The following is a 13,698-nucleotide window of genomic DNA, read 5'->3' on the forward strand; positions in this document are numbered from 1 at the left end:
TGCTGAAGAGATAACTTTATGAGGAATGATTTCCTGCAATCAACGCAATATAGTTTTTTAATGTACATACCCTCTGTTTAACTTCATTACACTTTTTTTTTGTTTTTAAATATTTATATTGAAAGTATTCCGCAGAACTTGTAGTTTTGCGTAGAAAGCCCGCAGGCAAAGGTCGCTGGTCTGTCACTCGGGGGACGGCGCTAGGAGGGAGTGATAATTCAGCTTGTTGATGACGACTTAAGTGTTGACGTGTCGACTGGTATCGAGGTCCCGTATAAAGCCACAAGTAATGCGGTAACCGTGACATTTTAATTATTTTTAATCTTTTTTTTTTTTTATTTATTTGCTTTGTTTGATGATATGGTTCATAGTGACATTGTAAACACAGAACTTTTTTTGTTGTAAATTTTGGAGCTGATATGCTCCAATTTTTGCCAGTTGTGAGAGTATCGATGATACACGTTTACGAGCAGAGTTTTGACATTCATGTGATTCCAGTGATGTTGACTTCCATCGACTCACGGCGGCCCGACTCGCGAGATTGAAGGACTTGTGTGTGTCGGTGAAGTGTAACAGTTGCAGGGTTTTTGATCCGTCCACTTCTTTGATTGTTTGTAAAAAGCTATCTCTTTTAAAGGGAGAAAAAATAAACATTGTAAATTTTGAGAGTGAAGCATAACTTTTTAAAATGTATATTTTGTGTCCTGAGATTTGTCATTGAATTTGTTAGAATGCTAGTAAGGTAGACATGTTTATCCCTGATACAAGTATTGTTGAAATTGCCTAGTCGTTCTGCAGTAAGGTATCTGACACTTGACTTCAAATCTTGATTCACGTTTAATCTGTATAATTTTGTTTATCTTGAATAATCATACATTTAAAAAAAAAAAAAAAAATCATTCATTAGTTATATCTGATACAAAGCAAAACTTATTCACTTTAACATAATACAGCAAAAATGGTTTGATAATTTAAAATATCTGAGTTACAAATGTTGTATCTAATTAAATAATAGTACATAGTCAAAATGTAATAAAAATTATTTCAACTTTCAAATAAATTAAAAATAAAATTCAAATATGCTAGCACACAAAGAGGCTCATGCAAAATTTTCCTGATAGAGAAACAATAAATGTGTTTCGTACAGCTGAACTGTTTTGATTCTGCAAAATATTACGTTTATCAAGTTTGAAGTTTGTGTCAGCAAAGAGGAGCATGGAAACCTCTTCAGCACGTAATTGTGTAGTTTGGTTGGAGTGCGAAACTAGTATTGCTTGAGAAATGAAATTGTGTGACGTAACACGTTTGAACACAGGGTGTCATCACGTATGTGTTTGTGTGTAAGTGTGCATTACGCGGCGTGTCGGGTGAAGTGGACACTTCAGGGGACGACAACGACATTCTTGTTGCTGTAGCTACAGGCTTTGTTGTAATTAATTTGTGTTACGAATAATATAGTATGTACTAATTGTAAATCGCACAAACTATGGAAGAAAATAATTAATTTTTTAAGTTATATTTGCGAGAACTAAAACCGTGTTGGCTCAGTGGAGGACCGTCACCCACGTATGCTTCACTATTTAAGATCTGCATATTTGTATTTTTGTCGGAACTGTGTGTCTCTCCTACCCATCTCTCGACACCACAGGTTGCAGTTGTGTCTGCACACATTTGCTATTTATACCGAACCTCTGCACACCTTTATTGTATTTTGTAGGCTTGCGCTCCAATAACAACTAACGTCTGTTGTTCTTCAAATCAAAATTGAGGAGACTTCTTTCTCTAAATACTGAAATGTCCAATACGATGTCAGCTGCATGTTTGAATTCTTTCAGCAGTTTTGCATTATGCAAGATTTGGTGTGATTCATGATTCATTGGGCATGAGAACGTCATTAAGTTAGAGAATGTAATTACGGTTGTGCTAAGGTGATTGCTGATGTCACCAACACTGCAGATGATAAAGGTTACATGAGGTTTCGGGTAGAAGCCACTGTTTCTCGAGACGAGAGTGGACGCACATCGCAGCGGGCAGACCCCGCCAGCGCCCCTCGTGGTGTCCCCCCGACGCGCTGCTACACTCGGACACGTTTGTGTGTGGTTTGTGGAACACCCTGCATCTTCGCTTGTTTTTCCTAGGCAGGGATTTATCTGTGATTGCGGCCGGCTTCATAGGAGCGCTCACGGCACGTTCGTACTCGAAGTAGTCGCAAAGTCGTAGCATTTGTATTAGCTGGCGCTCAGCATCGAACATACATTGCACAATCATACAACAAAAATTCTTAGCAATAATGTAACATTCTTAAATTTTGAAATGATGTGCCTCAAGTATTATATTGATATAAGTAGGATTTATTTTTGAGAGATATTGGTTTAGTGTATGTGGTTGTTTATAAAATATTTTTTTCCAGAACAGTATTGTTAATAATGTAAATACTGTTTATTTAATTGCCTTTATTATTAGTTTTAAAAGTGTGTCATTTTATAAAAAAAAAAAAAAGTTCAATTTAAGCAGCAATAAAGATACATGTGTATACACAATCAGCGCAAATGAAATTTCTTAGAACTGTATGCACTCACAATGTTTTAAACCCATTGTGGGGATGACAATATGGTTTACAAAGAGAAAAAAAAGACGTGAGATCCAGTAATGATATTCTTCTTGAGTCGGCCATTTAACAATCCTGGCTCTATCACATTCACTGTATCGAGGTTCAGGGTTCAAATCCTGTATAAATCCTGTCCATAACTCCGTGAGCATGTAAAAGAATGTGATTATATCCTGTGATAATCAGGTGATTATTTGAACATGAAGGAACTAAAACATTGAGGGCATTACATAATATGTATGTATTATATGTCAACTTTTATCATCAACTGTGAACAACTAGGTATTAGTTCAAAATTGTACTGGGTGAGATCTAAACACATCACAGTCCTACATACATAACGTGAGCAAACGTAAGCTACTAGAGGTGTGTATCTTCATTGCTGAGGAAAATGACTTAAATTATGTTCAAGTCAAGTGAATGTTATTACAACCTTTTGTTTGATAATTAAAATGTATTAAGTTTATAAGAATTAATTCTGTAATGTTAGGAAATAATAATTCTAACAAATTTATTTGTAAAAAATAATACTTTTACAATATTAACAAGCAATAATATTCTTGTGTTGTAAGAATTATGGTAAGATATACATCCTGTGCAATATTAGTATTTACACAGTACATGTATTTTATACAGTATTTTATAGACAGTAGCATTAATACTTTAGGTCAAACTTAGGCTAGATCGTAGCTGTGAAGGTAATATTCCTGCTGCAGTATTATCAGGCACAGATCTCTATGCCAACAGCAAAATCTTAACTGGTCATGCTAGTAGGTAGAACAGGATTATTTGAATGAGAATCGTGCGTTTTTCCATTGTAAGCAGAGAAGCACATATAATACACTTTATGTAGACCCGGTTGGACCTGACGGTATTGTAGGCACTGAGTCAGTGTTGCCAACATGCTGCTGTTGGGGAGCATTGGCCATTATCCAGGGGGTTGCCACACCTGCATGATCACGTGGCATCTAGGTGAAGCCTTTGTCAGTTCATGCTCTGTGCCATTTTGGTTAGATGTCCAAAATATTGGCTGAAGTGAAGCGTTCGCACGGTGGAAAAGTTTCAAATGACTATTTACTGTAAGTGACTCCATTTAACAAACGTAGATTCTAATTTATTCTTAACTTGTCAGCGTCATACACGGCCAAGAATCATTTCCGCTACGTTTCGGGCATGACGCATAGCGATGGCGAGGTAGCAAAGTGACTTCAACCACGTCGCAGCCGAGCTGTTGTTTCCGTGACAACCGGGTCACGTGGGGGCAGTTGGTCATCAGACTGGTGGCTGGTGGTTTATCCTCCTGTACTCCCGCACCCACGCCCCCTTCCTGCCTCACCCTTCACCCTCTTCTGTCCTGCTTCCACCCACAGTCTCTGCTCCCTCTGACATCCCCTCCACCCACATCAACCTCGCACTCTCGTTCCGCTCTGCCTCCCTCGTCGCTGCCAAGTCAGCTTTGTTTATCTTCTAATTACTGACATCCCCGGGAAATGCTTTAGGAATGTCGTTGTTGGAATTGTCAATGGTTCTCTGCAAGCTGTTGGTCAAGGGTTTGGACAAAACCTCTTTGGAACCATGCCTAGGTAAGAAGCACTTCTCTCTCCGAGGACGTAAGTCTCGTGCTGTCTTACAAACGGGCCCCAGGTCTCGTCAAGTTTGCGACAGTAACGAGTAGGCATCAGACACGACATTCAACTGAGAATTGCAGTGATTTGCTTCATTGTTATCTTGTTAATATTTGTAGCAGACAATACTAACCCTGACATTCCACATTTAATGTTGGATTTAAAAGAAAATTTTTCAATTTCCTCCCCTTTGTTGTACTTCTGAATCCAGCCATGTTATGGTCCGTACCGAGTCTTAAGGCCAGTAAGTCATAGAAGTTTTACGATCAAGCAAGCTGGTTTATTCTGCTGTTGGCAACGAGAAGAGCTGCCCTTTCGCGTTACATTTCACCTCAAGTCTAGTCTTCACTTTCAAGTGTCCACTTGTTGTAGCTTCTACTGCGAACTGTCTCGCGGCTGAACGAAACTACACTGGACTTTGACATGTGTGTAAATACTGGCTGCTTTTGGCAAGTCAGTTGGCATGCCGGTGGGGAATGTGACGTGAAATGACGGCCACTGTCGCTTGGATAAACGATGTGTAGTGAAGGAGCTGAGTAGAGAGATAAATCCTTCGTCTTCTAGTGTGTGTGTGTATGTGTTTCTCATATTGCACATAGGTGGCAGCACTTGTTCGGAGCAGAGCCGGCGTGGGGAGGGGCAGCAGTGGCAAGGTTGCCAAGCCTGCAGGAACACTGGCCACGTTACCGCCGCTCCTTGCCGTCACGAAACACGGTATCGGGCTTAAAGCTGGTAGCTTTGTCGCAGTAACACTGAAGGCAAGCTCGGCGTCCCGACGTCGTCGCGCTAAACAGTTGACCATCGGTGCTCTATTGACTCTTGTGTCACGACTGTAGCTGATCCTCACTCGCGCCGTCGCTACTGTCGTGCTTGACTGCATCGTGGTGGCCGGTAGCGGGACAAAGTCTTTACGTGTTTTGTAACCGTTCGCAGTGTGGCTTATGTTCATGCTTACTGTAACACGCATTGGCCCAGTTCATACTCGTAACGAGCGTAAAGACAGACTGAATGTAAGTGGCCACCAAGTCAATTAGTACTTGTATTTTAAGTCATTTGGACACGAACCAGCCCTCTTAGTTCAACCGGTGCCGGGCTGTGACAGTCAACATTGGCACGTTGCGTGCATATGTGTTACCAGCGGTTGTGTCCAGAAGTGTCGGCGCAGTTGGCAACTGCGCTTGCTACCCCTCCGCCCGTCGCGCGACTGCTCCGTGTGTTCTTGCACGGCCAACCAGGATTCTTCCGTCCCAAGTTGATGCACACAGCACAATGAGGTGCAGACAAGCAGTATTTTGTATCCTTTATAAGTATGTTGTTCATGGGCATTGTTAGTGTTTGTGTCAATGGTGTGAGAAACTGTATGTACAGGCTCTCAAGAAAGATACAGTTTGCAATATTTTGAATGTGCCATTTAAAAGATCATTGAGGCAATGTGTATTTACTTTGTTGAGTATGTTGGTAGCACAGTCTTACATTTCTGATGGTTTGATTTTCACTCAAAGGAATAAGAAATGTATCACAACGTTCTTTCTTGTACTTGGCATTGTGAATTAATCTTTTGTTACAGTTAAAAAGTCAAAACTTTATTTTTATTAGATTGTTCTCAAAGAGTTTTTTTTTCTTGTCTGATGAATGACAATATTTCTGAAAACTGTTTCATGAAACTTCCAGTGAAATGTTTTATTTTCCAGTGACAGCTGTTTTTCAAAAGCTATAATGTACTTGTCTAAGCATGTTGAAAAATAATGTTATAGTAAAATAATGTGTCACGAAACAAATGAAAGTTAAAATGTATTTTCCAGTCCGATTCAGTGGCGGTCGTATGGGAGACACATATCTCCCCCCCCCCCCCTTCAACAACCAAGGAACAAAATAAAAAAAGAACTGCTGAAGTTATAAAATATTGTTTACTCCAGGTCACACCTCAAGTTTCAAGACTGTTCAATGTTTTTGGAAAAATATGTATTTTTTTACTTTATTTTGTGCTATTGTTTAATTTGACTTCAGGTGATGTGATGTCGAAAGAGCTATTAGTAGGGATAGACTCCACGTCTGATTTTGCATGCACTGGCAAATACCATCTGCTCATTGGCTACAGACTTGCGAGACCTATAAACTGGGCAGCTTGCTATTCGATACTTATTTTGTTGAAGGTTTTTCACCGGCTCATAGAGTCCCTCAGACAAACGTGGTCGACTCAGAAAAGCAACATAAATAAAGTAAACTTATTTGGATTCTAGCAAGTGCCAAAATTAACCCTTGAATTTCCCTTGTCGTAAGCTATTGGTTTTAAAGATTTCGGACTCCACATTGACTGGGGAAGTATTCCACACCTACAGCCTTCTGTCAGCCGCCCGTCCCAGAGGCTGGGTAGCCACTGGTTCAACGGGACAGGTGTCTGTTGCACCAATCAAACACGTCGACTCATTTGTAACTCTTAACATATAAGTATTTTGCTGCCCAGGGAATTTTTAACTCTGTCAACGGGTTCAATATTTTTTTTTGTATTGCAAGTAGGTACGCATGGGTAATATGCTTCCCGAATCGTCCAGTGAGTGCGTTTCACATCATGGCAAGTGTTTTGCCGATTATGAACAAGTTGGTTGTACAGTGTAGTTAAGAGCTTAGGTAATGAAATTATAATTTTTTTTTTTTTTTAACCAGGGCTTTTTCTCGGTCAGGAATTGATTTAATTAATTGATAGTAATTTGGCGTGCTTGCTAGAGATAAATGTAGCAAAGATGTCGAAGCTTGCATGTTAACAGAGTTACGGGATTCAAAGCTGAAGCAGAATCATTAGTCACCAATTTGGGAGTCGCTGTGACTTATGTTGAATGTAACATTTTTTGGTTGGTGTTTTCATAAGTATGTTGAGCTTTTGGTGGTGATTTGTCATATCAAAACATACAGTTTCTCTTCTGTTAGTGTGTTTAATGCTGCACTGTGGGTATTTATAGATTAATGTGTGATTAATCACGTTGAGGTACATACCTACATACTCTGTTAGAAAATAATATTTTTTTCCTACAGTATTCTATTATTCCTGGGTTAGTAAGTTTAATAGTAATTTGTACAGCAATGTATGCATTGCTTGATTGATGTGTTTATATTGTCATAATGAGAAACACAGTTACTGAATGAGATTTTGCTACAGTGTTTTGAGAGTGCAGGCAGTTTCTTCCTGTTATGACACTTGTGTAGTGTGTGTTTGCACTGTGATAACTTACACAAACAAATAAATGTAGAAAATGTTTTATATTTTCTTTATGCTGACTGCTGCTGAGATGGAGCATTGTGGAAAGTAAATAAAATGTTATCAAAAATATTCTCAAGTTGTTTCCATTAATTTCACAAGAGCCACAAAACAAAAGAGGCATATAATTTCTGTATATTTGACAAAGTCCACATTTGGTGACCAAATAAAACTATTTGTAACTTTTTTTATCCGCTTGCGATTGGGCTTCCACCCGGTAGCAAGTAGTTCTCCCTTCCCTTTAAGCTTTCTCTGTAGGACCTTCGTACCTCTCACCTCCAACACCTTTTCCTCCAGCCCATTCCACTCTCGCCCTACCAGGAACGAATGCCTCCCTCTCTCTGTTCGTCTCCATTACCTCTGCATCTTCCACTTATGGTCTCTCCTATTTTCAATCGTACCCCAGCTGCCCCAATCCTTGATCACCTTAAATACCTTACCAGTCTTTCCACCCTCCTCCTCTGCTCCTTCATCATCTCCACTGGCCTATTATCTCTCCCTCTTGCCCTTCCCTTCTCCACATAAACGTAACACCATCTCACTGCCCTGCACTATCACTTCTCAAGCTCTTGCACCTCCGACTGAAGCATTCGCCTTCTTTACCACCTGCTGTACCTGAAACCCCCCATCCCAGGTTGTCTTGCAGGGTTACCCCCTGCATCATGTATCTCCTGCCCCTACCCTTAATACCGTCCTCTCTTGAATCTGTCCACCTTTGTCTTGTCCACCTTAAGCGCCATGCCCTTGTTCCTTTGTCGGACAGTACGGCATTTTCCGCAAGCTGACACTAGTACGGCTCGCAAGGATTGCTGCCATACCCTTGTTGTGAACGAGGCAATCGAGCAATTGCCCAGTTCTTCGGGCCAGACATCAGTACAGCATAAGTTTATAATACTTAATTTCATTCATTCAAATTAACGTTCAAGTAGTTAAAGCATATGTACAATATATATCAATGTATTCAGTCGAGATGCTTGATGGCATTTTTTTTTCTTGCGTAGTGGTGACGACAGAGAGAGATGCCAGGTAACTTGTCTCCCTCCAAGGGGTCCCGGGTAATTTCTCCTTCACTACTCTTGTAGTCGACGGGTTGTGTGCGAGCCTATCCTCGGGCAGGAAGCTGCATTTGTGAACTGTTGACTTTCGCCTGCACTGGGCCGTCCGCGAAATGTGTAGAAGCTTTCCTAACATAATGTAATTCAATTTAATTCTTTCGTGGGACTTTTGTTGTAGGTGTCTTAATGTGAGGAACGGGAACACGGGAGCCTTCACCCATGCTTAACCATCAATATGCTTAGTATACTATGCAACGTCGTTGCTGTGTTGATTCATATATACATGAACTGAATGCTATTCCACTTTGACGTCGACCCAAGTGTCGACCCAGCTCTCACAGCCCGTTATGCCACGCCAACGCCTTCTCCTGCCCTGTGTTGTGTGTGCGACGATAGTGCTGTGCGGCTATGGCAGGGGAGGGAAGAGCGATTCGCGCGCCAGTGGAAATTTAATGTAAATACATAAGAACCGGACGTGACTAATTATTGTTATTTTATTATTTGAAGTGTCATGTATAAGTTATGTATGAGTTTTTACTTGTTCACCGGGCGCCAAGGCCGTGGCTTCCGCCTGTGACCAACGAGCGTGTTCCGCGGGCTCGCGGAGAGGGGAGGGACGCGGGCACTCTGGCGCGCCAGGCGGGGAGGCAGGCAGTCGGCAGCTGGGTGCGGGAGACATCGGATGTGTCTGCGAGATCCCTCCAAGACGGTGAGAGTGGAACAGGTGCGGTGTCTCGTTGTAGTTCAGGCCTTGCCGAGGGGAAGGAATTTCACTTCCTACAGTCGTATTGTCATTCAGGAGTGTGTCATCTCGTCATCCAGTCGCGGTTTGCAGTTTGTCATTCTTCTCGCGTGCGTGTTCATGAACTGAATGCTATTCCATTTGAGATGTAGATGATGTCCGTTGTTCGCGCACCTTTTTTGGGATTTGGTCCATGTGCTCTATAAGAATTTTGTAATGTTGAATAGTGTGTTTTTTGTCATCTTCAAGTACTCTGCAATGTAAAAGTGTTCATTGTGTACTCCTTCACAAACTTCGCAATTCAATTAATTTGTAACCACATACTCTCCTTCACGAACCTCTCCTCCATGGCATATTAAAATTGCTAATTTGGAGTACCGATTCCTAACCGTACTGCTCATTTACTATAAGTATGCAGGGACTTGCTCCGATACCGAAACACAACAGCCTGAGTACTGCAGGAGTATAATGTAAAGTGTCTTGTGTTCATTGAAACAAAATTCATTCTCTTTTGTTCTTCATTTCGTAACTGCTATCTCTCGCCACAAGGACAGGAACCCTCCTTGAGAACTCATTGGACATAAACTTTCCTAACCTCACCCACGGGACAGCCCAGCAGACGACACACTTAATCGGTTACTGCCTCCATTTGCAAAATACTGTCCAGCAGGACTGCCAACAAGCCAAATTGTTTTACATTATAACTAACATAATGTAAAAATGGTTTCAATGTAGGTAAGTGTAATTTTTCAGTGCCAGCGCTGTATTTCTCGCTAATTCCATGTGTGTATTAAAGCTACATTCTCTAACAGCTTGCTATCATTTCGTAGTTTGCAATCTAACAAGACAGTTTTAAATTATACCACGCAGTGTTAATTTTTATGAGTGATTTATTAAAATTTGGATGATAATTTATTTATTACAAAACTCAAAATAGTTATTTTGAATTATTTTCTTAGTGGTTTCCAGAGAAAATTAAAATAATATACTTAAATAAATAAATTATAATGTCAGTTAAGTCGATAGAATAATATTTCATTTTTATAATTAGTATTTGATTTGGAAAGAATTATATAATAATTTTATCACGGCGTGAATTTTGTGCCGTGTTTAGTTTTTGAAAAGATGGTAACACACACCGAAATACTTTCGGAAATGTATCAAATCAATAACATTCTTGGCTAAACGGGTACCCCCGAAGGCCAAAAACGTGAACAAGAAGAAGAAGTTAATCGAATAACATTCAACGACGAAACACGTTTTACAAACAATGTGTGTTAAATTGAAACGCTACATTTAAAAGTGCGATTGATCTCGTGAGACAGACTCAGCTTATAAGCAAAAACAATAGGTTGGCAAGAAGCTTATTATTTTTCGAGTGTGTTTATTTCGGAACGACGTGTATGAAAGTGTACCTTGTAATGTTGTAGGTTAGAGCGAGCATGGATCCCGGCGAGCCGGACAGGAGGAAGGTGCTGCGGGTGGCGCAGGAGATCTCGCTGGCCAAGATCCTGGCCTCCAACGACAAGCGCACGCGGGACCGCGGCGTGAGGAAGCTGGGCAAGTGGCTGGCGGCGCGGGCGCGCGCGGGGCTGCGCTTATCGGAGGACGACCTGCTGCGCGTGTGGAAGGGCCTGTTCTACTGCATGTGGATGGCGGACAAGCCCCTGGTGCAGGAGGAGCTGGCCGAGGCCATCAGCCGGCTCGTGCACTCCGGGGGAGACCTGGACTTCGCCGTCAGCTTCACGGCGTGCTGCCTGCGCACCATGGCGCGCGAGTGGGCGGGCATCGACCACCTCCGCCTGGACAAGTTCCTGATGCTGGTGCGGCGCGTGGTGCGCCAGCTGCTGGGGGCGTGTTCCCGGGAGGACTGGGCGCCCCGGAGCCTGGAGGCGGTGGGCGCCATGCTGGAGGCCACCGTGCTGTCCCGCGGGGGCGCTCGCAGCCTGTCGGCGCACGTGTGCGAGGTGCTGCTGGTGGAGCTGGCCAAGGCGAGCCGGGGACACCTGCCCGAGGACTCGCTGCTCGCACTGCTGCGCCCCTTCGCGGCCTTCCTCGGCCGGGCGGGGGACCGCTTCCTGCGCGCCCACGTGGTGGACCACGTGTTCCACCACCTGATCCGGCAGTCGGAGTTCGGGCAGGACTGCGAGGCGCGCTTCGCCGCGTGGCGGGCCGCCGGCTTCCCGGGCTCCAGCTGGGAGCAGATGGCGCGGGTGGAGGTCTCCGACGACGAGGACGAGGAGGAGGAGGGGCGGGACCCGGGGAGCGACGGCGAGGCGGAGCTGGACCCGCGCGCGGGCAGCGTGCACGTGGACCTCCGGCCGCTGCCGTTCTCCCCCGAGGCCGTCGCCAAGTTGCTGCTGGACCGGCGCGCCGCCACCTTCAAGCTGTGCTACCGACGCTCGCTCAAGAAGCTGGCGGGCGACTTCCTGCTGATGTCGGCGGGCAAGTACCCGCTCAGTCTGCAGGGCCTGCAGGGCGTCCGGAGGCACATTGCCCAGGTGAGGCAGGGCTTCAAGCGCGAGCGCCGTACGGCCAAGGAGACCAAGCGGCTGATGGCGTTCGAGGAGGAACTCAGGCAACAGACAGGAGGGAAAAGAAAATCTAAAAAGCGAAAGTTAAAAAAATGATGGGTAATTTTTTTAAGAGTGGCTTTTCAGTAAAATAAAATAAAAAATAAAATAAAGGTATTTTTGAGTACTTTACTCTGCTGTAGCGAGGACAGAAAAAAAAAATTGAAACAATAATTATTAAATTCGTGTAAGATTTAAATTACAGTGAGTTTAATAATATTCCCATCAATATTTAGTCAATTTTTTTGTATACCACACAGTTTTCCTACTTTCAAAAGATCTTTTTAACTATTGTGTTTTCAAAATTTGATTTGTAATAAAAATTCATCATTTTCGAAAAGTAATATGTTTTCATGATTTTTCAGTGTTTTTAATGTTTTCTTTGTATCTTTCTCTTAAGTTATAATTAACTAGAAGTACCTAGACCAATAAACACATACTAAGGATAAATGCGTACTATTTCATGGATTAAAATTATGTGAATAGTAATTTCTAAACAAGTAGTACTGTTGCGTGAAAATAATTTCTTGTTCCCTCGAAACAAAAGACAAAAATGTAAGAGGTATTTATGGTTTATCAATATTGCTGTGTGCAATAATGGTTCAGAAATAGTTTCAATTACTGGAAAATAACATCTTTTACAAGTAACAAACTTTTTGCATTATCACAATGTCCCTTTACAGAATCATCGAACATAATTATTAGTACCTACTAATACTTTTTTCCTTGGAAAAGCGACGAATTACAATATGACGGCCTTGGAGCTCGGATCAAGAAACGATGCACAACGGAGACGGAATGAGCAGAGCGATACTTGCGAAGGTGAAACACTGAGACAGAATTGTAAGAGATGTAAATGTACTATTAAGTGCCTGTATAAGACAGTTGGGTTTGTACGTATGAATGTAATGAACATAACTTTACTGGAAAATATAAGTCCAGGCCTCAGTTTGAATTGTTCTCTCGATTGTGATGGTTGTGGCTTATTTATGTTATGCAATGATTACTTATGCATTTTGTTTAGTTGATAGAATTCGGCATTCCAAACTGTGAAAATAAAAATTCAATTGGCCAATTATAACTGCAAGGGGTTGGAAAAAACAGGGTTTAGAAGACATTGGTGTGCCCTTAGTAGTTATAATTGTTAATATCTAAAACATTTGTCTGCACCAATGTTATCTAAGATGAATCATTGCTGTAAGGAATTTAATAAACAGGGGTGAAAATAAAAAAAAATTTTTTTTGTATCATGTACACTATTGAAACTGTTCTTATTTATTTTAAGCTTTCTAAATATTATCTCAAACCTTTTTCAAAAATAATTTTAGATGTGACTAATCATTACTTCAAGGGGTGGAAATAAGGGTTGAAGCAAAAAAAGAACTCCTTAAATAGGTATATATATCAAACCATTGTAATTAATTGTATGAATCCTAAACAATGTTTAAAACTTTGGCTGAAGATTTCTGATGAAACTATTACTGTAAGAGGTGGAAAAAAAGGTTTAAATAAAAAAAAACTTCTTTACCTTTTACATCATCAAATTCATTACACTTATTCTAAAGTTAAACCTTGGTCCAAAACAAATGTTCATACGAACATGTATTAGTGCAAGGAATGAAATATGGTGTTAGAAGGTCAAAATAAATTCATTACTACATATCTTTAGTAGGCATGTGAAATTGTTTCTAATACAGTCAATGCTGGATGCAGTCAATTATTTGGGGCTGAATATTATGTACATTAGTATCTCAAATTGTTCCAGAAGTTTATAGAACTTTCCAGAAGAAATATATACATCAAATTCCACCCACCCCCCTTTTTTTTAAAATAAAAATAAAC

General features: G+C 41.5%; 1 protein-coding gene across 1 annotated transcript; it reads left to right on the forward strand.

The window, feature by feature from the left end:
• The first annotated feature begins 10,447 nt into the window (after positions 1 to 10,447).
• LOC134541187 (ribosomal RNA processing protein 1 homolog) lies at positions 10,448 to 13,390 on the forward strand. Its single transcript, XM_063384423.1, has 2 exons — positions 10,448 to 10,634; positions 10,714 to 13,390. The coding sequence occupies exon 2, from the start codon at positions 10,726 to 10,728 to the stop codon at positions 11,911 to 11,913; it is 1,188 nt and encodes a 395-aa protein (XP_063240493.1). The 5' UTR covers positions 10,448 to 10,634; positions 10,714 to 10,725; the 3' UTR covers positions 11,914 to 13,390.
• The last annotated feature ends 308 nt before the right edge of the window (positions 13,391 to 13,698 follow it).

The sequence above is a fragment of the Bacillus rossius genome, chromosome 18, assembly GCF_032445375.1.
Source record: "Bacillus rossius redtenbacheri isolate Brsri chromosome 18, Brsri_v3, whole genome shotgun sequence".
Classification (NCBI taxonomy): Eukaryota; Metazoa; Arthropoda; class Insecta; order Phasmatodea; family Bacillidae; genus Bacillus; species Bacillus rossius.

Bases quoted from the DNA above. Each gene is read 5' to 3' on its own strand.
- LOC134541187 (XM_063384423.1), top strand. From the start codon at position 10,726: ATGGATCCCGGCGAGCCGGACAGGAGGAAGGTGCTGCGGGTGGCGCAG.